Raw genomic sequence first — 24317 nt, 5'->3', positions numbered from 1 at the left:
GAAGGAAGGAAGGAAGGAAGGAAGGAAGGAAACAAACAAACCAACTATCCCCACAAATGGCAAATAACAAAAGCACCAATCCAAGAAATAAGAACAAGGAAGACAACATGATGCCCCCAAATACACAACACTTTGATACTAGATTGTGAAGATGATGAGATTGAAGAAATGCCAGAAATGGAATTCAAAAAGTTCATCATAGGAAGCAAATGCAGGAGCTAATGAAATTCATACATGACATGAAAGAAAATTTCTCCCACAAAATTGAGAGCTTAAAGAGAAATAAATATGAAATCTTAGAAATGAAGAACTCAATAGAACAAATAAAAAATGCAGTGGAAGGCCTTAACGGAATCAGTGAAGCATAAGAAAGAGTATCTGACTTAGAAGACAAAGCACAGGAAATTATACAGTCAGACCAAACACAAGAAGAAGAAATTAGAAAACTAAAAAACACTGTTGGTAATCTACAAGATACTATCAAATGACCCAATATATGGGTTCTAAGAGTTCCTGAAGGCGTGGAAAGAGAGAAAGGATTAGAATGCCTTTTTAGTGAAATGATAACAGAAAATTTCTCTAATTTGGAGAAAGAAAGGGATATCCAAATACAGGAAGTAAACAGAATTCCTAATAGACACTAACAGAAAAAGATCTTCACCATAACACATTGTAATCAAACTCTCCATAGTAAAACATAAAGAAAAGATTCTAAAATGTGCATTAAAGAAATGCCAGACTGGTGCCGCAGCTCACTTGGCTAATCCTCCACCTGCAGCGCTGGCACCCAGGTTCTACTCCTATTTGGGGTGCCAGATTCTATCCCGGTTGATCTCTTCCAGTCCAGCTCTCTGCTGTGGCCCAGGAAGTCAGTGGAGGATGGCCCAAGTGCTTGGGCCCTACACCCGCATGGGAGATCAGGAGGAAGCACCTGGCTCTGGCTTTGGATCGGCACAGCACGCTGGCCGTGGCAGCCATTTGGGCAGTGAACAATGGAAGGAAGACCTTTCTCTCTGTCTCTCTCTCTCACTGTCTAACTCTGTCTGTCAAAAAAAAAAAATAAATAAATAAATAAATGCCAGATTATGTTCAGAGGATCTCCAAATAGACTCACAGCAGACTTCCCATCAGAAACCCTACAGGCTAGGAGAGAATGGCAAGATATATTTCAATTCTTAAGAGAAAAGAACTGTCAGCTCAGAATACTATACCCTGAAAAGCTCTCATTTATGAACGAAAGTGAAATAAAGACCTTCCATGACAAACAAAAATTGAGAGCATTTGTCACTACCTGTCCAGCCCTGCCGAAGATGCTTAATGATGTGCTGCACACAGAAACACAGAAACATGGTCATCATTACAAAAGAAGGTAAAGGAAAGAAATCTCCCAGTAAAAGTACAAAGGAAATCCAAAGTAAAAAATAGGAATATTTATGGAAAAATGGCAGGGCAAAGTTGTTACTTAGACTGGCTGAATGGATTAAAAAACAAAACCCAGCTATTTGCCTCCTACAAGAAACACATCTCACCAGCAAAGAGGCATGCAAACTGAAAGTGAAAGGATGGAAAAAGATATTCTTTTCTAACAGAAACCAAAAAGACCTGGTTTAGCCATCCTAATATCAGACAAAATAGAAAAAAAAACTGTTAAGAGACAAAGAAGGGTACTACGTAATGATTAAGGATACAATTCAATAGGAAGATTTAACTTTTATAAACATATATGCACATAATTACAGGGCACCTGGCCATTTAAAAGAAATGTTAAGGGATTTAAAAGGAGACAATACAATAGCAATGGGGGATTTCAATACCCCCACTTTCAGTAATGGACAGATCAACCAGGAAGAAAATCAGTAAGGAAAAAGAAGAATTAATCAACACTATAGACCAAATGGATCTAACAGATATCTACAGAACTTTTCATCCTACAGTTGAAGAACATACATTCTTCTCACCAGTGCACAGAACATTTTCTAGGATTGACCACATGCTAGGCCATAAAGCAGGTCTCAGCAAATTCAAAAAAATTGAAAGCATATCATGCATCTTCTCAGACCACTATGTAATGAAGCTGGAAATCAGCAACTCAGGAATATCTAGAACATATGCAAATACATGGAGACTGAACAACATGCTCCTGAATGAACAGTGGGTCACAGAAGAAATCAAAACTGAAATAAAAAAAATTTCTGGAAACAAATGAAGATGACAATACAACATATCAAAACTTATGGGATATAGCAAAAGCAATGTTAAGAGGAAAGTTTATAGCAGTTGGTGCCTACATCAAGAAATTGGAAAGGTACCAAATGAATGAGCTATCAATGCATCTCAAGAATCTAAAAAAAAATAGCAAACCAAACCCAAAACTAGTAGGAGAAAAGAAATAATTAAAATTAGAGAAGAAATCAACAAAATTGAAACTAAAAAAATACAAAAGATCAGCAAAATGAAGAGATGGTTTTTGAAAAAATAAACAAAATTGACACACCAATGGCCCAACTAACCAAAAAAAGAAGAAAAACGACCCAAATCAATAAAAATTAGAGATGAAAAAGGAAATGTAACAGCAGACACCAACCAAAAGAATCATCAGAAATTACTACAAAGAGCTGTATGCCAACAAACTGGGAAACCTAGAAGAAATAGATAGATTCCTGGACACATACAACCTACCTAAATTGAGACATGATGTCACAGAAAACCTAAGCAGACCCATTACCAAGACATAAATTGAATCACTCTCCCAACAAAGAAAAGATCAGGACTTGATGGCTTCACTGCTGAATTCTACCAGACATTTAAAGAAGAACTAGCTCTAATTCTTCTCAAGGCATTCAAAACAATTGAAAGGGAGGGAATCCTCCCAAATTCTTTCTATGAAGCCAGCATCACCTTTAATTCCTAAACCCAGAAAAGATGCAACAAAGAGAACTATAGACCAGTTTCCCTAATGAACATAGATGTAAAAATCCTCACCAAAATTCTAGCCAATCTAATCCAACAACACATCAGAAAGATCATTCACCCAGACCAAGTGGGATTTATCCCTGGTAAGCAGGGATGGTTCAATATTTGCAAATCCATTAATGAGATACATCACATAAACAGAAGAACAAAAACCATATGATTATCTCAATAGATGCAGAGAAAACATTTGATAAAATACAACAGCCTTTCATGATGAAAACTCTAAGCAAATTGGTTTTAGAAGGAACATTTCTCAACACAATCAAGGCAATTTATGAAAAACCCATGGCCAGCATCCTATTGAATGGGGAAAATTTGGAATCATTCCCACTGAGATCCAGAACCAGACAAGGATGCTCCCTCTCACCACTGCTGTTCAATATAGTCCTGGAAGTTTTAGCCAGAGCTATTAGGCAAGAAAAAGAAATCAAAGGGATACAAATTTGGAAAGAGGAAGTCAAACTATTCCTATTTGCAGACGACATGATTCTAGATATAAGGGATTCAAAAGACTCCACCAAAAGATTATTGGAACTCAGAGAATAGTTTGGTAAAGTAGCAGGATATAAAATCAATACACAAAAATCAACAGCCTTTGTATACAAAGACAACTGTATATACAGACAATTCCATGGATGAGAAAGAACTTCTAAGATCAATCCCATTCATGATAGCTACAAAAAAAATCAAATACCTTGGAATAAACTTAACCAAGGATGTCAAGAATCTATACAATAGGGCCGGTGCCACGGCTCACTAATCCTCCGCCTTGCAGCGCCAGCACACCGGGTTCTAGTCCCGGTCGGGGCGCCGGATTCTGTCCTGGTTGCCCCTCTTCCAGGCCAGCTCTCTGCTATGGCCCGGGAGTGCAGTGGAGGATGGCCCAAGTACTTGGGCCCTGCACCCCATGGGAGACCAGGAGAAGCACCTGGCTCCTGCCATCGGATCAGCACGGTGCACCGGCCGCAGTGCCCCAGCCGCGGCGGCCATTGGAGGGTGAACCAACGGCAAAGGAAGACCTTTCTCTCTGTCTCTCTCTCTCACTGTCCACTCTGTCTGTCAAAAATAAAATAAAATAAAATAAAATAAAATAAAATAAAATAAAATAGAAAAAAGAATCTCTATAGTAAGAATTACAAAACATTAAAGAAGTAGAAATATAAAAATATGGAAAAATCTTCCATGTTCATGGATTGGAAGAATCAATATAATCAAAATATCCATTCTTATGAAAGCAATTTATAGATTCAATGTGATACCAATCAAAATACAAAAGAAAGGTGCTGGTCCTGTGGCACAGTGGGTGAAGCCGCTGCCTACAGTGCCGGCAGCCCATGTGGGCACTGTTTCAAGTCCTGGCTGCTCTACTTCTGATCCAGCTCTCTGCTATGGTCTGGGAAAGCAGAAGATGTCCCAGGTCCTTAGGCCCCTGCACCCACATGGGAGACCTGGAGGAAACTGCTGGCTCCTGGCTTCATATTGGTGCAGCTCCAGTTGGGAAGTGAACCATCAGACAGAAGACTTCTCTCTCTTTCTCTCTCTCTCTCTCTGCCTCTCCTTCTCTCTGTTTGTAACTCTGACTTTCAAATAAATAAGTAAATCTTAAAAAAACAAAGATATTCTTTTCAGATCTAGAAAAAAATGATGATCTAGAAAAAAATTCATATGGAAACACAGGAAATCTTAAATAGCTAAAACAATCTTATACAACAAAAACAAAGCCAGAGCCATCACAATACCAGATTACAACATATACTATGAGGTAGTTATAATCACAACAGCCTGGTTTTGGTACAAAAACAGATGGACAGACCAATGGAACAGAATAGAAACACCCAAAAGCAAACTAAGCATCTGTAATCAACTTATATTTGATCAAGGAGCTAAAACCAATCCCTGGAGCATGGACAGTCTCTTCAACAAATGGTGCTGGGAAAACTGGATTTCTACATGCAGAGGTATGAAGCAGAAACCCTACCTTACACCTTACACAAAAATCCATTCAAAATAGATTAAAGACCTAAATCTACAACCTGATACCATCAAATTATTACAGAACATTGGAGGAAACCCTGCAAGATATTGGCACAGGCAAAGAGTTCTTGGAAAAGACCCCAGAGGCACAGGCAATCAAAGCCAAAATTAACAAATGGGATTACATCAAATGGATAAGCTTCTCTACCACGAAAGAAACACTCAGGAAACTGAAGAGGCAACCAACAGAATGGGAGAAATTACTTGCAAACTATGCAACTGATAAAGGATTAATAACCAGAATATATAAAGAGATCAAGAAACTCCACAAAAAAACAAAATAAACAACCTAGTTACGAAATGGGAAAGGACTTAAACAGACATTTTTCAAAAGAAGAAATCCAAATGGCCAACAGACACATGAAAAAATGTTCAGGATCACTAGCCATCAGGGACATGCCAATCAAAACCACAATGAAATTTCACCTCACCCCAGTTAGAATGGCTCTCATACATAAATCAACAAACAACAAATACTGGCAAGGAAGTAGGGGAAAAGGTATCCTAATCCACTGGTGGTGGGAATGTACACTGGTAAAACCACTATGGAAGACAGTTTGGAGATATCTCAGAAATCTGGACACAGATCTACCATATGACCCAGCCATCCCACTCGTGGGAAATGAAATCAGCAAATAAAAGAATTATCGGCACCCTCATGTTTATTACAACTCAATTCACAATAGCTAAGACATGGAATCAGCCTAAATGCCCATCAACTGAAGATTGGATAAAGAAATTATGGGATATATACTCTATGGAATACCGCACAGTGATTTAAAAAAATGAAATCTGGTCAAATGGATGAATCTGGAAAACATCATACTTAGTGAAATAAGCCAGTCCCAATGGGACATACGATACATTCTCCCTGATCTGTGGTAACTAATAGAGCACCTAAAAGGAAACCTGTAGAAGTGAAATTGATACTTTGAGAAGCAATGACTTGAACAGCTCTTGTCTTGACTGTCGAGGAACAGGTTTTTTTTCTCTTATTCTTACTATTTGTTGAACACTTTACTTAACAGTTAATCATATATGTATAAAATCAATTGAAAATAGATCTCCATAAAAAATAATAGTGGGAATAAGAGAAGGAGGAGGAAGCTCAAAACTGTAAAGCTGTATATTTCTGCATACATTCCTACAGACTTACTTCTAAGGGTACAGTTTAAAAACTTGCCATGGGACCCCAAATCCCATTAAGCTGGGTGGTAAAAATGCCATCTTAAGTGTTAATGTGACCATATTAAGTGTTAAATGGCCGGTGCCGTGGCTCACTTGGCTAATCTTCGGCCTGCGGCGCTGGCACCCCAGGTTCTAGTCCTAGTTGGGGTGCCAGATTCTGTCCCGGTTGCTCCTCTTCCAGGCCAGCTCTCTGCTGTGGCCCGAGAAGGCAGTGGAAGATGGCCCAAGTGCTTGGGCCCTGCATCCGCATGGGAGACCAGGGGGAAGCACCTGGCTCCTTGCTTTGGGTTGGTGCAGTGTGCTGGCCGTAGCGGCCATTTGGGAAGGAAGACCTTTCTCTCTGTCTCTCTTTCACTAACTCTGCCTGTCAAAAAAAAAAAAAGTGTTAAAGTGATCATATAGATAGAATTAAGTGTTAAAGGGAACATAAATAAGATGAAGTATCTGGTAATAATAATAGGTGGAATTAAAAAGGAGAGAATGTTCCAACATGGGAAGCAGTGTACACAACAGACTCATAGAATGACACTGCTTTAAATAGCACTCTGACCTCAGAATCAGTCCTTAAGGCCATTCTGGTCTGGCTGAAAAGCCCATGAAAGCACTTCAGGTATGGAAAGCCTAGATCCTGTGGCAAAAAAAAAAAATGTTCTACATGAAGGATCTCTGTGAGAGGGACCCCAGTGGAATCAAGTGGCCATCAAAGAAGGATATACTTTTCTCTGAAGGTAGGAGAGAACTTCTACTTTGCTTATGGCCTTGTCTAAATACTGACGGAATTTGTGGATTCAAAAGGCATCCATAGCCTAGGCAGCTCATGTCAAGAGCCTCAGGTGGTCACTGATGTCACACATTAGAGTGTTAATTGTTAAATTAACAACAGGAGTCTCTGTGCACTTACTTCCCATGCTGGACTTCTGTCTTCAATGAGTTGTATTATGAGAATTAACTGTAAAACTTGTTCTGTGTGTGTGTGTGTGTGCAAATTGTTGAAATCTTTACTTAGTATAGAGATGGTCTTTTATGTATAAAGTTAATTTTATGTATAAAGTTAATCTCTTAACGGAGAATGGGACTGGGAATGGGAGAGGGAGGAGGACATGGGGTGGGAGGGCAGGTATGAGGGGAAGAATTACTATATTCCTAAAGTTGTACTTATGAAATTTGTATTCATTAAATAAAAGGTTTCTTTGGAGGAAAAAAAAGCAGCCATTTTCTGTAAGGAAGAAAAAAAATCGGCAAATTTTCATTCACACTGGACATTCAGGACTTCAGATTCTACTTTTTTTTTTTTTTTTTTTTGACAGGCAGAGTGGACAGTGAGAGAGAGAGAGAGAGAGAGAGAGAGAAAGGTCTTCCTTTGCCGTTGGTTCACCCTCCAATGGCCGCCGCGGCCAGCACACCACACTGATCTGATGGCAGGAGCCAGGTACTTATCCTGGTCTCCCATGGGGTGCAGGGCCCAAGGACCTGGGCCATCCTCCACTGCCTTCCCTGGCCACAGCAGAGAGCTGGCCTGGAAGAGGGGCAACTGGGACAGAATCCGGCGCCCCGACCGGGACTAGAACCTGGTGTGCTGGCGCTGCAAGGCGGAGGATTAGCCTAGTGAGCCGCGGCGCCGGCCTCAGATTCTACATTTCTAAGTTGAGCTGCAACCTGTGCAGTATGCGTGGTGCTATGATCAACCATGTTTTCCAGTGAGAGGCCCAGAGACGCACAATCTCTTAGGACAGCAGCTGGGATTCCAGGTGACCTCTCTGTTCCACTTAGTCTGGCAAGGAGACCCTTCTGGTACAAGTCCTCTACTGGAAGGTGTGTAAGATGCTTGCAACAAGTTCTGTGCTACTCTAAATTTCCTTTCTTTCTTTGAGAGGCAGACAGACAGACACACATCCCCTGGTTCATTCCCAGAACCTGTGACTGGGCCAGCACGGAAGCCGGGAGCCAGGAGCTCAATCCAGGTCTCCCAGGTGAGTGGCAGGCACGCAGCCATTGCACCATCACGCCCGCCTCCCAGGGTCTGCATTAGCAGGAGTGGAACTGAGGGTCAGCTCAGGACTCTGATGTGGGACACGGCCCTCCTAACCTGTCTCAGCTGCTAGGCCAAACATTTGCCCTGATTTACAGATTAAAAAAAAAAAAAATCCCAGAAGACCTTCTCTTGGTCCTCAATTTTGAATCATGATTCTTAAAAGTATCTCTGAGAAAGTAACATTTATTTTTCCCTGCAGCAATCATTTGTCGGGCTTACAAAGGAGAATAGAATTAAATGAGTTCCCGTGGTTGCTGTCACTTTCGTGGTGTGCACTGTCACACAGCCTACAATTCTGAAAAAATAATAATAAAGCCCATCACTCAAGCTCACGGCCAGGTCTTAAACAAGAGCCTGCCTTTAGAAAGGCAGCAAGCTTGAGTGGGGTCAGCAGTCCACACACGGGCCAGGATCAAACGTCCCAATGGCCTGGCACCCCACAGCGCAGGCTCTGGAGGCATGGAGGAAGGGGAGGGACAAAACTAAAACCTCTCAGGAATCTGAAAATGCGCTGACTTGGATGACACCTCACCTGCATCAGACTCCCCTCGATGTCTCTGTCAATGCCTCCCAAAGAGAGGCTTTTCAAAATACTTGGTTTCTGATTTTTAAACTTGAGTATCGGGGCAGGCACTTGGCGTGGTAAAGACACTCTGTGTGACACCTGTATCCCATATTGGAATGCCTGGGCTCAGTTCCCACCTCTGCGCCCAATTTCAGCTTCCAGCTAATGCACATCTTGGGACCAGCAGGTGATGGCTTCAATAGTCAGGTTCTGTGTCACCCTTGTGGAAAATCTAATTGAGTTCCTGGCTCCTGGCTTTGGCCTGGCCCAGCATCAGCTATTACGGATATCTGGGGAGTGAACCGATAGACAGGATATAGATAAATTGATCTCTATCTGTGTGTCTACCTTTAAATAGTAGAGGCCGGCGGTGCAGCTCACTAGGCTAATCCTCCGCCTAGCGGCGCCGGCACACCAGGTTCTAGTCCCGGTCAGGGCGCTGGATTGTCCCGGTTGCCCCTCTTCCAGGCCAGCTCTCTGCTGTGGCCCGGGAGTGCAGTGGAGGATGGCCCAAGTGCTTGGGCCCTGCACCCCATGGGAGACCAGGAGAAAGCACCTGGCTCCTGCCATCAGATCAGCGCGGTGTGCCGGCAGCAGCGCGCCGGCCACGGCGGCCATTGGAGGGTGAACCAACAGCAAAAAGGAAGACCTCTCTCTCTGTCTCTCTCTCTCACTGTCCACTCTGCCTGTCAAAAAAAAAAAAATAGTAGAGGCCAGGGACGCTGTTCAGTACCACACTATGCACAGGCAGCCTCGGCACAAAACACGCGTGGCAGTAATGGGGTTGAGAAGCCTGATGGATCTCTCTCGTTGTCTACACTCCTCAGGTCCCCTAAACCACAGCTAGGGGATCTAGGGGCAGGTGCAATGGGAGCTGGTCTCAGGGGATGGGTAATTATCTACTTCAGCAGGAGCTTCCAAATCGGAAAACTGCATGGTCTCACCATTAGAAGTTTCTGGTGCTTCCCTGTCCGGATTATCACTCCACACCCCTGGGCACCAAATCTCACATGGCAGTTTACGCTGCTCTGGGATCTGCTGCAGGAGGAACTGCATGTCATTAGGCCAAATGGAATCTAAATGGGGTCTCATTTCATTTTCGCAGCAGGAGTCAGAGTTGGGATGGTCTTGACTGGAAGTTTAGGACCCACATTCCCAGCTGAAAAACAGTCCTGGGATTTTTCTCCTAAACAGTGCACCTGCTACCTGCCACTTTCCACATTGAGATTATGCTTAACTAACTGCAGCTCCACTTAAATAGGACCCACTATCTTCACTTTCCTCTTTGGGCCAAAATCTGGCCCTGGACAATTGGTTGATAACAACCAATCGCTCCTATGCAGTTCTAGATACAGAAATTTCTGAGGTCTTTAAACTTCTTCTTTAGCTGCTCCGATTCATCTTCTAAGTGGCTGCTCAGGCTGGGCTTCTCGGTGTGCTCTGAATATAATTATTTACAGGCCAGTGAAGAGGCAAGCAGAGTTCCCAGGCCAGAGCTGATCCAGACCTGTCAATGACCTAGCACAGAGGCCTCACCACGTCCGCCACCTACTTAGAGACACAGTTCTGGGAACGGGGAGCTGCCATGGACAGCTTCTTGGAAGGCTTTGCTTATATCGTGGCCGGGGTGCTGGGGAGCTCCCGGGGAGCGGGCCATTCCCACCAGCAGCATCTGTCAGAACCAGGGTGGAGAACGCCACTTGGTCGGATGCCCTCTAAGATCTCAACCAGGCAGTGGTTTTATGCGCTATGCCACAGTGCCAGCCCCCTGGGGTGTTCTTAAAAGACTGAGACGTGCACAGGGTAGAGTCACATGAGCTGAAAGTCTTTTGGGAAGGAAGCCCTCCCATGCACTAGTACTTTCCCATAGCTCTATCACCTTCTAAAATAATATGTGTCTTCCCCCTATATAAGTCGTACGTGTTTACTGACATAGCACAAACCTTACATAGTCTAACATGGCCACAGTCCTTACCGACAGTGACTGCGTGCTCTGTCTCTCCCTCCTAGAATGCCAGTCCCACCAGGCCAGGGACCTTCGTTCTGTTCCCCCCTGCATCCTCTGCACGTGAACAGTGCCTGGCACAGAGCAGTACATTTGGACCGAGTGAAGACTGTCTCTGTCCCGAAGTCAGTAACAACCACAAAGACTCTGAAACCAGCATGGGAAGAAGCTGTGAGGTCGGAATCTATGGCCCTGGCACTGACTCAGCCACCTGGTACCTGGGCGTGGGCTCTCCCTAGGCTAACGAGCGCTGGGCACAGAGTTGGCTGTGGGGAAGATCCAGGTGATGGCCTGGATTTGCTCAGCAGTTCTGGGAGGGCTGGGGGGACAGGAAGTGAAATCAGGGAAGAGACGCCCAAGCCATGGCTATGAGGTCCTGCCAATGAGCTGGAGGGTGAGGGAGCCCACAGGCGTCTGTGCATGCCCAGTGAAAAGGGGTTCATGGCATACGGCCGCGTTACCCTCTCCCACCCAGAGCCACCAGAGGTCCAGAGGGATTGCGTGGAAGGCAAGAGCTGCTCTCTGAGCAGAATCACCACGAGGAGCTGGCAGCCCTCCCTGACTGGCAGCTGCCAGCACAGCCTAATTAATCCAGCAGCCGAGGGGGGACGAACATGACACTTCACGGCTGAAAAACAAGCCTAAAAATAGGCCCAGTGCCCCTCCACTCCCCAGCCCCAATCCCTCCTTTCCCGGGCTTCGGTGGGGAGGCTTGGGAGGGATGCTACAGATGGAGTGGAAATAGAAGGTGACAAAAGAAAAGCCCACCTTCCTACGTTTCTGGGTGACAGGTTTTATTTAGAAGCACTATCGAGTGTTTGATTAGTATTTGCCTCTTCCCCCGGATGCTAATTGAACCTGGGAGTTTTTAAGAACAACTCAGAATGACCATTTATTTGGCTAACTGAACTGGATCGAAAGACCAAGGTCAACAACCAAATGGACGATCATGTTGGGACCAATGTACATGCAGCAACACATTAGTTCAGATACACCAAATTACCAAAATGCACCAACAGTGTGTCAGACTCTGCGGGGAAGGTCAAAGGAGAAAGCAACCTCACAATCTCAGGGAAATAAGAGGTCAGTAATAACAGGATCAATTGCATTTGCTTTAAAAAGATTTATTTATTTGAGAGGCAGAGTTACAGAGAGAGAGAGGGAGAGGCAGAGAGGCAGAGAGAGAGAGAGAGAGAGATCTTCTATCTGCTGGTTCACTCCCAAAATGGTTGCAATGGCTGGAGCAGGGCCAATCCGAAGCCAGGCACAGGGAGCTTCTTCCGGTCCTCCTATGTGGGTGTAGGGGCCCAAGCACTTGGACCACCCTCTGCTGCTTTCCCAGGTGCATTAACAAGGAGCTGGATTAGAAATGAATTGGCCAGGACTCGAACTGGCACCTACAGATAGCGGCTTAACCTGCTGTGCCACAGCGCCAGCCCCAATCAACTGCATTTTTTTTTTTTTCAAAAAAAATTTTATTTTATTTATTTGAAAGACAGAGTTACAGAGAGAGGTAGATTCAGAGAGAGAGAAGTCTTCCATTGTGGGGAGCAACTGAGACTAGACTAAATTACTGGAACTAAGACTAACTCTATGCCTCTGATCTCCCACAATATGGCGCTGAGCGACACCAAACAACTTCTACACAGCTGCCTCGCCAATTTGACTGATGAGCTGCAGGAGCTGATCCTGCTCCTGATTGGAAGAGAGCAGCGTGCTCGGCGTGTGGGCAGCAGAGCACGGATTGGTGGAAGAGGACTATAAAGGAGGAGAGAGACAACATGCACCAGGCAACATCTGAGGAACATCTGAGCAGCCCCCGAGAGAGCCGGCCGGCGGTGTGCCGCTCCTCCGTGGAGGCGGGGAAAGCGGCTGGGGTGCCGCCCCTCCGGCCCCTCCGCGGAGGCGGGGGGCCGGCAGCCAACCCGGGAAGGGCCGGGCAAAGAGAACAGCGCAGGGTCTAGTGTTGTTCCTACGCGAGAGGGGGAGCGACATTCCATCTGCTGTGTTCACTCCCCAAATGACTGCAACAGCCAGAGCTGAGCTGATCAGGAGCCAGGAGCCAGGAGCCAGGAGCCAGGATCTTTTTCTGGGTCTCCCACATGGGTGAAGGGCCCAAGGACTTGGACCATCTTTTACTGCTTTCCCAGGCCATAGCAGAGAGCTGGATCACAAGTGGAGCAGCTGGGACACATGGGATGTCGGCGCTGGGGGCCGGGGCTTTAACCTGCTGTGCCACAGCGCTGGTCCCCGATCAACTGCATTGTAAAAGGATATTATATCTATTTTAAAAATTGGTAAAGGATTTGAATTGATGTTTTTCCAAATAGGATATACAAAGGACCTAGGACCAACAGAACATCCTGAGTCCTTAGAGAAGCACACACATCAAAACCACAAGGAGGTCAAACTTGATACCCACCGCCCAGCTACAACCAGCAGGGCACAGGGAGTCTCAGGGCTACGAGGAGAGACTGCAACCCACCTGCTAGCTGCTGCCGTGGGAAACAAGTGATGCAAAACAGGCTGGAGTCCCACTCCCCAAGCCTGGGTGTCAGGCGTGGTCTGGGAACTCCGTGGGATGCTTGTGTTTGGGAATTTGGAACACGTGATGGAAAGACAAAGGGAACAACTCAGAGCCACCCACAGCAGCTGCGGCGTTGATGGCTGGGGGAAGCAGACATGTGTGCGTGCGTGGCAGGGTGGCAGAACGAAGCCTCGTGCTGCTTGAAGATGTTGTCACCATTAACATCTGGAGCTGCTTCGATTCCTGCCCACTCTTAACGCTCCAGATCATTCTGTGGGTCCCTGACACCACTCTGCGAAATATCTTTTTTGCTCAGGACAGAAGCGGCAACTGAGGCCCCGACTTAGCCCCCATAGGTAACTCACACACCTGCCAGGTGGATCGATCATGGAGAGACGGATGCTGGGGCTACCTTTGTTTGCTTGGTGATAATCATCAGTGTTGAAACTTAACTTCCCATTGAACAGTTTTCTGGTTTTCACATTAACTAACTACACAGGCTTTGAGTATTTCCAGTGCCTCCAATAGTTACTTTGGGGAATAAATCAATGCAGCCATTTATGAATGTGATTTGGTTTCTCATATAGACTGATGGAAGGAAGAGAATCCACACATTTTGCCAGCTCATGAATTCGGGTTCATGGGACAATGACATTTAATAATGTAAGTTATTAAGTGGGCACTGGAAACATTGTAGCTACTGCCAGTCCATCTCCCAGGACCCACTCTCCTCTGGACACTCACAAGATGGGCAGATGGACTCACAAATGCTGGGTCTGACCAGCCTTGGACGTGACTTTGACCAGAAGACAAGGACAGTGTCTCACTTATATAAAAACTCCCTCCAGGGGTGAGCGTTTGGCAAAGTGGTTAAGACACCACTTGGGACAGCCGTGTACCATACTGGAGCACCTGGGTTCAAGTCCTGGCTCCAACCCTTATTCCAACTTCCTGCAAGTGTACACCCGGGGAGGCAGCAGGTGATGGCTTAAGTACTTGCGTTCCTGCTACCCATGTGGGAGACCCAGTTTGAGTTCCAGGCTCTCTGACAGTCAAGGGAATTTGGGAGAGTGAACCAGCAGATAGGAGATCTCTGTGTCTTTTAAAATATTAATTTAAAAGATTCCCTCCAAAACCTGTGCAGTCAGTTGTTCGGCATCAGCCATAACAAATGCTGTGTTGAATTCCGCCACGGCAACCTCATGACCCTGTCTGTTGGGGGCAGAAGTCAAGTTGCAGTGGCTCCAGGATACAACTACGAGGGAATGGCTTTGGTTTTGATTATAGAATTCATCTTATTTATCCATAGTTGTCACACATACATTTTTTCTTTCTCTCCTGCTAAATCATTGATCTCTCTGGCTCTGTGACATGTGCCTATACTCTTCCAAATATGCCAACAGCCTCTTATATAATAAAGTGATGAAACTGGTTTAAGCCTATGGAAAGGGAACTAAAAACACTTCTTCTTTAGGACCTAAGCTTACTGTGCAAGGTGGCGACAGGGGGCAGAGAGCTATTACTTTTAACATGATAACGTTCACCAGTCTATTTCTTTATGTCTTATTTAATCAGTTCCATCCTATTCTCCAAATAATAAATGTATTTTCTTCTAGTTTTTTTTTTAATCAGTTCCATCCTATTCTCCTAATAATAAATGTATTTTCTTCTATTTTTTTTTCACATTTAGGTCTTTAATCAATCTGGAATTTATTTTTGTGAATGGAATCAGTGGACATTTAGTTGTTTTCTAATTAAAACTCAATCAACTCTATATCATATGCTGAAGTTTGTTTTTCCCCACTAATTTTTTATGCCAGCTCTGTTAAACACCAAGCACTGATAACAACTTGGGTCTATCTGGGGGCTTTTTTGTCTCATGAATTTATCTACCTCTGGTCTAATACCCTACTGCCTCAATTTCAGTACCTTTATAAACAGTCATGGTGTCTGGTAGGGTAAGTCATTCCTATTTACTCAACGTTTCAAAACTGTTCATGTGAATTTTAGGGTTACCTTCTCCAGCTCTGTTTAAAAAAATACTGTTGGCATTTTAATTATATTTGCATAAATTTACAGATTGATTTGAAAATTGATGGCAACTTTATAACACAGCATTTCCCATCTATGAATATGGTATATCTTGCCCTTTGTCTAGAACCTTTAAAATGTCCTGCACAAATGTTTCACATTTTTCTCCAAAAAGATTTTGCATATCTTGTAGATTTATTCCTGGGGACTCTTCAGCTTCTTTTTCTGTGGAAAATTTTTTAAAAGACATTTTCCTGCTGTAAACTGAAAATGATTGTTCCTGCTGTGTGATGATGCTGCTCATTTCTGTACATGGATTCACATCCAGCAATCTGGATGAATTCTAATCTCAATGTTCGCAGCTGCCTGGAAAGCCAGAAATTTCTATCAGACAATCACGTTGCCTGCAAATCATGATTCTGTTTCTTCTTTTACTTTCTTGTTTCTGTGCATTAGCTTGGACCTTCATACAGTGTTAGCTAGAAGAGGTGATAACAAGGATCCTGATTGTGTTCCCGACTTAACTGTGGACTAATATGTAGAGAGATGTGTTCAATGTTAACTGAATTAATTTCAGGGACAAATCTGATTAGGTCATTATTATTGTTATTATACTCCAGAGTTTTGGATTTGAGAGGGTTTCATTTAGGATCTTGATGCCTACGTTCTTAATTAAGATTGGTCTATGGATTGGTCTATGACTTTACTTTTTGTACTGCTTCTGTCCGGTTTTGTTACCAAGATTCATGTGGGAGGCACTGTTCACTGTCTTCCCAGCAGGCACTCCCCAGTCCCTCCCCCTCTCTTATAAACTGAGCACATCCCTCTAGAACATCGGTCTCTTACTATCAGGGAGGAAAATCTTACATCTCATTGGCCAGAGTTGGGTCACATGGTCACCCCTAGCTGCAAGGTTAAGTGGAACAGCGACTATCTGACATTTTGATTGACGTTACCATCACAATTTATGCTATTTACCATTTTTTAAAAAGGCTTATTTATTTATTTGAAAGAACAACAGAGAGGAGGAGACACACACACACTGAGAGAGAGAGAGAGAGAGAGAGAATCTTCCATGTTCTAGTTCACTTCCTAAATGGCCACCCTAGTCAGGGATGGACCACAGTGAAGCCAAGAGCCTGGAACTCCATCTTGGTTTCCCACGTGGGCAGCAGGGGCCCAGGTACTCGGGCCATCCTCCACTGCTTTCCAGGTGCTCGGGCCAGCCTCCACTGCTTCCCCAGGCACATTAGCAGGGAGCTGCATCAGAAGTGGAGCAGCCAGGACTCCAGCAGGCACTTCAATATTGGATGCTGGAGTTGTAAGCAGCAGTTTTACTTGCTGCATCACAATGCCAGCCTCCAATTTCCTCTTTCTTAAAGTATATTTTTAAGTAGTTCTTGCAGTGTGGGTCTCTGAGTAATAACCTCTTTCAGCCCTTGATTGTGTAAAACCTATTTTTATGCCTGATTCTCATTTCCAATTCTCCATCCATGTGGGCCCAAGGCCACGCTTCCTGTCACCGTATTGGCATGACAACCCCAGCCCATGGACGCCAGGGCCTGCACTGTGTTCTGAGAGTCCCTGCTTTCCTTGGCATTGCTGGCCTGCTGTCCACTCTGATTTGAGTTCTATCTTTATCCCAGGTACCTTAGGATCTCCCTGCCTTTGTTTTGAGCTCAACTTTATATTGTGCTATTTCATCCTGTGTTTGTCATAGGAAGTGGGGGAGGGTCCCCATTAATCTTTTTAGTTACTATTACTGGAAGTTCACATTTTCTATTTATAACAAATTTCCCTCTTACTAATGTTTCTGATTCTCCTTTAAAATAAATACCATATATTCTGATGGAGAAAACAGACATGAAAGAGACAGCTGGACACTTCTCATTCTGTTTCAAGAAAAGTTATAAAGCTTCTGAAATTTTTCTTGATTTTGGTGTTTGGGGAACATTCCCCGGGCAATAACCCAGGCGCACGAAGCCGTCTGCCAAGAAATGGAATTTTCCACAGTTTCTCCTCTGCTGCACTTGCTGCCCTCTCCTAGCTCTGCAGAGGTGATCCCAGAGGAGAAACCTGCTTCACACCCTCCATGCTGGGAATGCCAAAGCAGCAGACTAAGAAATCCATTCCTGTAAGGAAACTGTCCCCAGGCCAGGCCCGGAGCCCAGCTCCTCCTGCAAACCAGCAGCTGGCTAGCTCCAAGCTCTGGGAATCAAGAGCCACTAATAGATGAATGGGATCGATCTCATTTGCATCTCGTCGTGACTCAGGGATTCCCCCATACGGCATCCTTATGCAGATAAAAATGCAGTGGTTTGGGTTGCAGGCTTTTAGCCTACTGATTAAAACCCCTATGTCCTGCTTCAGAGTGTCCAGGTTGCAGTCCCAGCCCCCGGCTCCCGACTTCAGCTTCCTGCTAATGCAGACCCTGGGAGGCAGCATTGAGTTCTTGACACCCACATGGGAGATCTTCGTCCAGCTTTGACCCCAGCCTGGTCCTACCTGTGGTGGCATCTGGGGAGTGACTCAATGAATGGGAGCATTCTCTGTGTCTCTGTTTCCCCCCAACCCACCTTTCTTTCTGCATCTTAAATAAAAAAGTTTTTAAAAAAACAACACATGATGCACTGTGTTAATCCAGCCAAGGCCTTCCCAGGGGAGACTTCCATCCACCCCAATGACAGAACCCAAAGTCTCCCACCAAGAAGGAATAATCCACTTTGGCCAGCTGGAGAGCAGAGCCAATGTGAGAATGGAGGAATCCAGATACGACCCCTCTCAGAAACCTGTGATTAGATCCAAGGCACTGGTGGCAGTGCCCAGCTAGCATGTAGGGGATACATGCTAAATAACCACATAAGGTCCCAACCGGAGAGGCCAGAAGTGAGGGGAAACGTATTCATGGAAAGGCTCATAGAATGCTGGCTTGCTGGCGTAGACCTTTCATTTCAACAAAACACATCTCACACAGCATCTGACTACAACCATTGTGACTCAGATGGAAGAAGACGGTTAGATGGGGGAATGGGGTGGGGAGATCAGACAAGCCCTGTCAATCAATGAGGCCATTGATTGACAATGACAAAGGCAAGCAATTAAAGAATAATCTTGCAAAGCAGACGTGATGGTCTCGGTCCATGCCGGCCCCCAGCCCTTCATGCTTTACTCCTGGAGGAGGGGACTGGCGAGCTCCACCCTGGGGAGGAGGGGGTCACTGGAGAAACGGAAGCTGCACTAACGGTGGAGTGTCGCCTTGCTCACAGGTGGCTGTTTTGTCATTTCCTTTGCAGATACCTGAATGGTTTCCTGGTAGTAAATGGAATGAGTGTTTAGCCTAGCAGTTAAGATGCCCAGCTCCCACACCTGAGTACCGGGGGCGGTACATGAGCAGGGCTGCTGACTCCAGCTTCCTGCCAGTGCAAACCTTAGGAGGCAACAGTGGTGACGGCTCCAGTGACTGGGTTCCTGCCATCATGTGAGAGACCTGCATTGTATTCCAGGCTCCTGGTTGTTGTGCGCATTTGGGGAGGGGACCAGCGGATCGGAATTCTCTGTCCGTGTCTCTCTGTCTCTTTGATTCTCAAATAAATTTAAAAAAAAAAAAAAAAAAGCAAACACCGAGACAGATCCAAAGGCAAGGCCTGCTTTGCAGGAAGCACGAGGGGATTCTGGTTTGGGAAGCGACGAGATTGGTGGCCGCCGCAGGTGCACGATGACTTTCCAGGATCCTTCGCATCCCAGACGCTCCCCGCCTTTACCTCCATTGTGTGGTGGGGCCGGGGACGGGCGGCTCCGGTGCCACGACTCACCTGTTGAGGTACACCCGCTTCTCGGTGAACTGCCCGTTGCCGTGGTGCGGGTCCTGGAAGGGCTCGTTCTGCACGACCTCCACCCCTTCTCCGCGGTCGCTCTGCTCGTGGCTGTGCTTGCTGATCATGTACAGCTGTCCAATTTTGTACTGCAAAGCACACAGAGACGGAGAGGTCAGCCCACAGCCTGCCCTGGAAAGTCCCCTTCCGACTGCAGCCCGGCTGGCAGCCCACGCCAGGAGCATTTTCTGCGAAGGGGTCTGGGGAGCGAAAAGCAGCCTGCTCCCGGGAGCACGGCACAGGCCCCGGGCAAACGCTCCCCGGGGTAGCCGGCGCAAGGTGGCCAGCTACCCACCCGTGGGGGAGTGCTGCAGGCCCCTCCCATTCTGCCCGCACCGGGTTCCATGGTACTGAGGTCCTATGGGGCTGGGCCAGAGAGAGCCGAGGGCGTGTTCTAGCTGCCCAGGGAATGCCCTTGCTGGGCGCAGAGGAAGACATCACCAGTGCCTTCTGTCCCCTCTCTCAAGGTATTCCCCACTCCTGGAGGCCTCTGTCCCCAGCAAGAGCAGCTCTCAAAGGCGGCTGGACATCAGAATCACCTGGAAGCTTCCAAAAGCCCTGGATGCCCAGGCCCCACCATGAGGACGCCGCGCCCCACACCCATCACGGGTCACCCTGGCTGGCGCTGCCTTGGTGAGCTAAGGCTGGTGTTTGCCCCACGCTGCTCAATCAGGAGCCGCCCGAATGATCAATGAGGCTGGCCAGCCAAGCCTTCCACTGGCTGCCCGTGAATCAGCCTCTGGCCGCCTCGCCCCCTCTCATCTCGACTGAGTGAGCAGCACTTGAGCTTGGCCCAGCCAGGGCCGACCCACGTCTGGCTAAAGGCTCTTCTGTGTCAGGCATCAACCTTGAGTCTCTGTGCTTGTCTCAGGTGTGGGGGCAGCGTACAGAGCTCCTTGTCATCCAATTCCACCAACAGCGCGGAGCCTCTCCCGCCCCACATGCCGCGAGCCACGCGAAAAAGCCAAGACGAGCGACTCCCACGCTGCTGGGACGCTTTCTGTCGGTCCCTCGCTTCTGAGCCACCCCACTCTCCTTCCTGTCTCTCTGAAGGCATTTCTTCCCCAGGGGACTTGCAGAGTGGCCAAAGCAAGCTGATAGAGGTGCGGGGGGGGGGGCGGTTTGCGGGAGGGCGGAGTCTGCTCAGCGTCAGGGGGCGGAACTCCGCGACCCCGCCATGCTCCCTCTTGCACCCCCCCCCCCCACACACAGTTGGATTGCCGTGAGGCCTCCGTGGCAGGCAGAAGGGGCCCCAGGGGCCCTGAGCTCATGCGGACTCTGAGTGGTTCCAGAGCCCAGGCCAGCGGGGAGGCGGACCTCTTACATGCACAAGGAGAGAGAAATCCATTTCAAATCGAGGGGGCAGAGGAGACCTCCAAGTCACAGGGACAGCTGGTTCCAGAGCTGGCAGGTCCCGCTGAGGGCAGGTGCAGGGAGGGGAGCGTGGAGAAGCTCGGACAGCCTCTAGGCCACGGCCAGCCCAAGGGACCTGGCCAGTAACCATGACAATGGGAGCGCGCAGCTGGCTGGGGCTCCGCAAAGGGCTGTGCTTCCTGCCTGCTCCATGCCCCGTCCAGGAGGGTTTGCATTCTAAATGGGAGTGTGTGCTCACACTTGAGGGGAGGAGGGGGTGCGGGGGACAGGAGGAGAAAGAGCAGAGAGGCAGCCCAAAGAGAAAACCCATTTATAACACGAATTTCCGGTTCAGAAGCGTGACCTGGCTTCCCGATGGCCCAGGACGGCTCTCACTTTTGCTCATAGAGACGGACGCTCTTATGGAAAGGAGGAGGACAACAGGAAGAAGTGGTTTTTTTCTTGGTAAATTTATTTATTTACTTGAAAGGCAGAGTTACAGAAAGGGAGAGGCAGAGGCAGAGGCAGAGGCAGAGAGAGAGAGAGAGAGAGAGAGAGAGAGATCTTTCATCCACTGGTTCAGTCCCCAAATGGCCCCAATGGCTGGAGCTGGGCCGATCCAAAACCAGGAGCCAGGAGTCTCTCCTAGGTCTCCCATGCGGGTGCAGGGGCCCAAGGACTTGAGTCATCTGCTACTGCTTTCCCAGGCGCATTTGTAGGGAGCTGGATAGGAAGTGGAGCAGCCGACACTCAAACCTCCACCCATATGGGATGTCAATGCTGCAGGCAGGGCTTAACCCACTACGCCACAGTGCCAACCCCAGGAAGAAGTTTTCGGATTGAAGGGTTGTGAGCTCTACCTGTGAGATCAAGGCCCGCCTTTCACAGACGGGCACATGGGCCTGTGATGGGGAGGCACATCTGCTCAGCAGGTGCGGATTTCACCAACAGGTGCTCTGGGCTTGGTGCTCAAAAAATTAACATTTCCATACGATAGGATATTATTCAGCCCTAAAAAGGACAAAAGGTCTGAAACTGCTCACAGAGCAGAGTGTGTGTCTCACCGTTCAGGGGGCGCAGTCCTGGCACCCACCTCAGAATGAGACCTCCTTGGGAAACAGGGGCTCCGCAGAGGTCATTGGGATGGGCCACATCCAATAGGATCAGTGTCCTTGCAGAAAAGGGAAATCCAGACTCAGAGACAGACAGGCACGGAGGACGAAAACTTTAGGAGAAGATGGCGTCTGAAAGCCCAGGACTGAGACCTGGGACGAATCCGAAGGAACCAACTCTGCCGACGGCTTGATTACTTCCGGTCTCCCAAAGTCATGGGTCTGGGGTCTCCTGTTGGGTGGCTGAGCATATTTTGGAGAGGGGTGGTGGTTGTGTAATGCAGCAAATATTCTCGATGCCCATTAACTATTCGCTTTAAGACAGCTTTTTTTTAAAGGGTTAATTTTATGTGATGTGCACTTTTTTTTTTTTTTTTGCATAAGTGCTGCGTCTGCTTCCGAGACAGAGCCCGACCCAGGGTCCTGTGTGCGGAGGACTGCAATGCGGAGGGGACTGGCTGGCGGAGGAGCAGTGTCCACCATGGCCCCCCCCTCCCCGAGACAAGCACAGGGACTCAAGGTTGATGCCTGACACAGAAGAGCCTTTAGCCAGACGTGGGTCGGCCCTGGCTGGGCCAAGCTCAAGTGCTGCTCACTAGGTCGAGATGAGAGGGTGCGAGGCGGCCAGAGGCTGATTCACGGGCAGCCAGTGGAGGGCTTGGCTGGCCAGCCTCATTGATCATTCGGGCGGCTCCTGATTGAGCAGCGTTGGGCAAACACCAGCCTTAGCTCACCAAGGCAGCGCCAGCCAGGGTGACCCGTGATGCTGAGGGTGGCAGGACACATCAGCCCCTAAAGGGAGACAGTCAAGGGCTCTGTGGCTGTCCCCACCTCTTCCCCTGCCAAGAAAACCAGGCCTGGCCCTGCTCTTGCTGTTGCTATAAAATCACAGATTGGCTCAAGCAAGCAGCAGTCTCTCAGGGGAGGGGGAAGGGACGGGTGATCCCGGATTCGGCCTGGATGTTGGCAGCAAGCCGCTGTCTCCAAGCTTTGCTGTTTTGGAAGAGGGGTAGCCAGAGTCTGGTGGAAAGACCAGCATTGCCTCAGCTGCGCTCACAGGTGGGGTGGGGGTGGGGGCAGTTGCGCTCTAACTTTGTAAAACCTCTTGTTGTAATTCCAGAGTCTGGAGAATCATCATTACAGGTGATCACGCTCACAGACAGGTCCACACAGCAGGCTGAGAGCCACCCCAGATAATTATCTCCATCGCCAAGAGCCATCCTGGGGGTCCAGCTCTCGCCCACTAGTGCGTGGTGCTGTGTGTTCAACAGCAATGCAGAAGCCGAGGCACGGCCGCCTTGCGCCCTGGACCTGGGGACACCAGGCGGGGCCAGCCGTTCAACTCGGCACACGTGAGGCCTGGGCACCATCGCGTCTCTTAATGCAGCTTCCAGCCTTGACTGTTACAGAAGCCTGAGCTCAACCCTGAGCTCCTGAGCACCTTGAACTCGCCTGAACGAAGCAGCAGACCCAAAGTTTTAGGCGCAACGGAACTCCAGGCTATGAACAGTTTTCACTGAACTCTTCCTGCTGGGGTTAGACATGACCTGCAAGGGTTTCCCACCGCACCCCCCTCCAAGCTTCCTGTCCTGGAAGCTTGGATCCCTGGGTGGTGATGCTAAGAGGTGGTGGCACCTCTAAGAGGTACAGCCTAATGGGAAGTCACTGGGCAAACTGCCCTGCGAAGGGATGAAGCACCCCTTGTGGAAAACCAGTGGGTTCTCTCCCCGGTGTCGCTGTGACCTCTCCCTCTCATACAGGCTATTCCCCGGATGTGACGCAGCCAGGGGGACCTTGCAAGAGCTGGCACCACAGTGTTGCAACTTCCTACCTCCAAACCCATGAGCTAAACCAGCCTCTTCTCTTTATCAAGCACCCAGCACTGGGTATTCAGTTACAGCGATGGGAAGCCCCCCGCTATCTGGGAGGCCACCTTGCTGACACCCCCACACTGAAGACCCAGGAGCAGGTCACTTTACCTCCCCCCAACCTGTGCCCCCTCTCCCTTTCCCTTCCTTTTCCATACCACTCCCCAACATCATGATATGCAAAGTGGGAACTAGGGCTTTGCAACTCTGGGTGGGGTCCTTCCCCGACAAGACGACTCGGGACCTCCGGGCCCCAGCCTGGGCATCAGAATTTACTTCTGCAGTGGCCTTGACCATCCACACGGAGAGGCACCTGTGCCTCTGACTTCACGTGAGAGCACGTGCTTTGCCGTCTGCGGCACAGGCCAGCTTCCTGCTGGCCTCCCTCTGGCTGTGTGCACACAGGAAAGAGCAGAGAGTGCTCTAACTTGGCCTTCTTGGACCTTCCCCAAATTCTTCAGAGCCACTCTTGATGCTTTTGTTGGAATTTTTCTTTCAGCCACCTCCACTGTCACTCCATGGACCTCAAAGCACAGGAGGTCCTAATACCATGGAACCCACTGAAGACAGGGTCTGAAAGATAAGCTGGGCAGGAATCAGGCCCACTGCTGGCCTGTGCCAATTGTTGTTAGAATTGTAATTACACACGAGGAAGGAGCTACAATGAGTCCAGATTGTAAGTCTCAGGAAGCCACAGGCTAGAGCAGTCCACTCTGATCCTACAGCACAGCAGAGGTACCAGGCCAAACGCCCTGCT

At 47.8% G+C, this 24317-nt stretch overlaps 1 protein-coding gene across 1 annotated transcript in view; it reads right to left on the bottom strand.

The window, feature by feature from the left end:
* The window catches only part of PITPNC1 (phosphatidylinositol transfer protein cytoplasmic 1), a 280327-nt gene that overhangs the window by 133206 nt on the left and 122804 nt on the right, over window positions 1-24317 (bottom strand). The window contains exon 2 of the mRNA XM_089316776.1: window positions 19168-19316. Coding sequence (XP_089172902.1) covers window positions 19168-19316 — 149 coding nt within the window. The remainder of the gene's footprint in view (window positions 1-19167; window positions 19317-24317) is intronic.

This window comes from Oryctolagus cuniculus, chromosome 17 (assembly GCF_051225735.1).
Source record: "Oryctolagus cuniculus isolate XC-2025 breed Fujian yellow rabbit chromosome 17, ASM5122573v1, whole genome shotgun sequence".
In the NCBI taxonomy this organism is placed as follows: domain Eukaryota; kingdom Metazoa; phylum Chordata; class Mammalia; order Lagomorpha; family Leporidae; genus Oryctolagus; species Oryctolagus cuniculus.
Note: the sequence above shows the minus strand (reverse complement) of the source record. Positions and strands in the feature narration are given on the sequence as shown.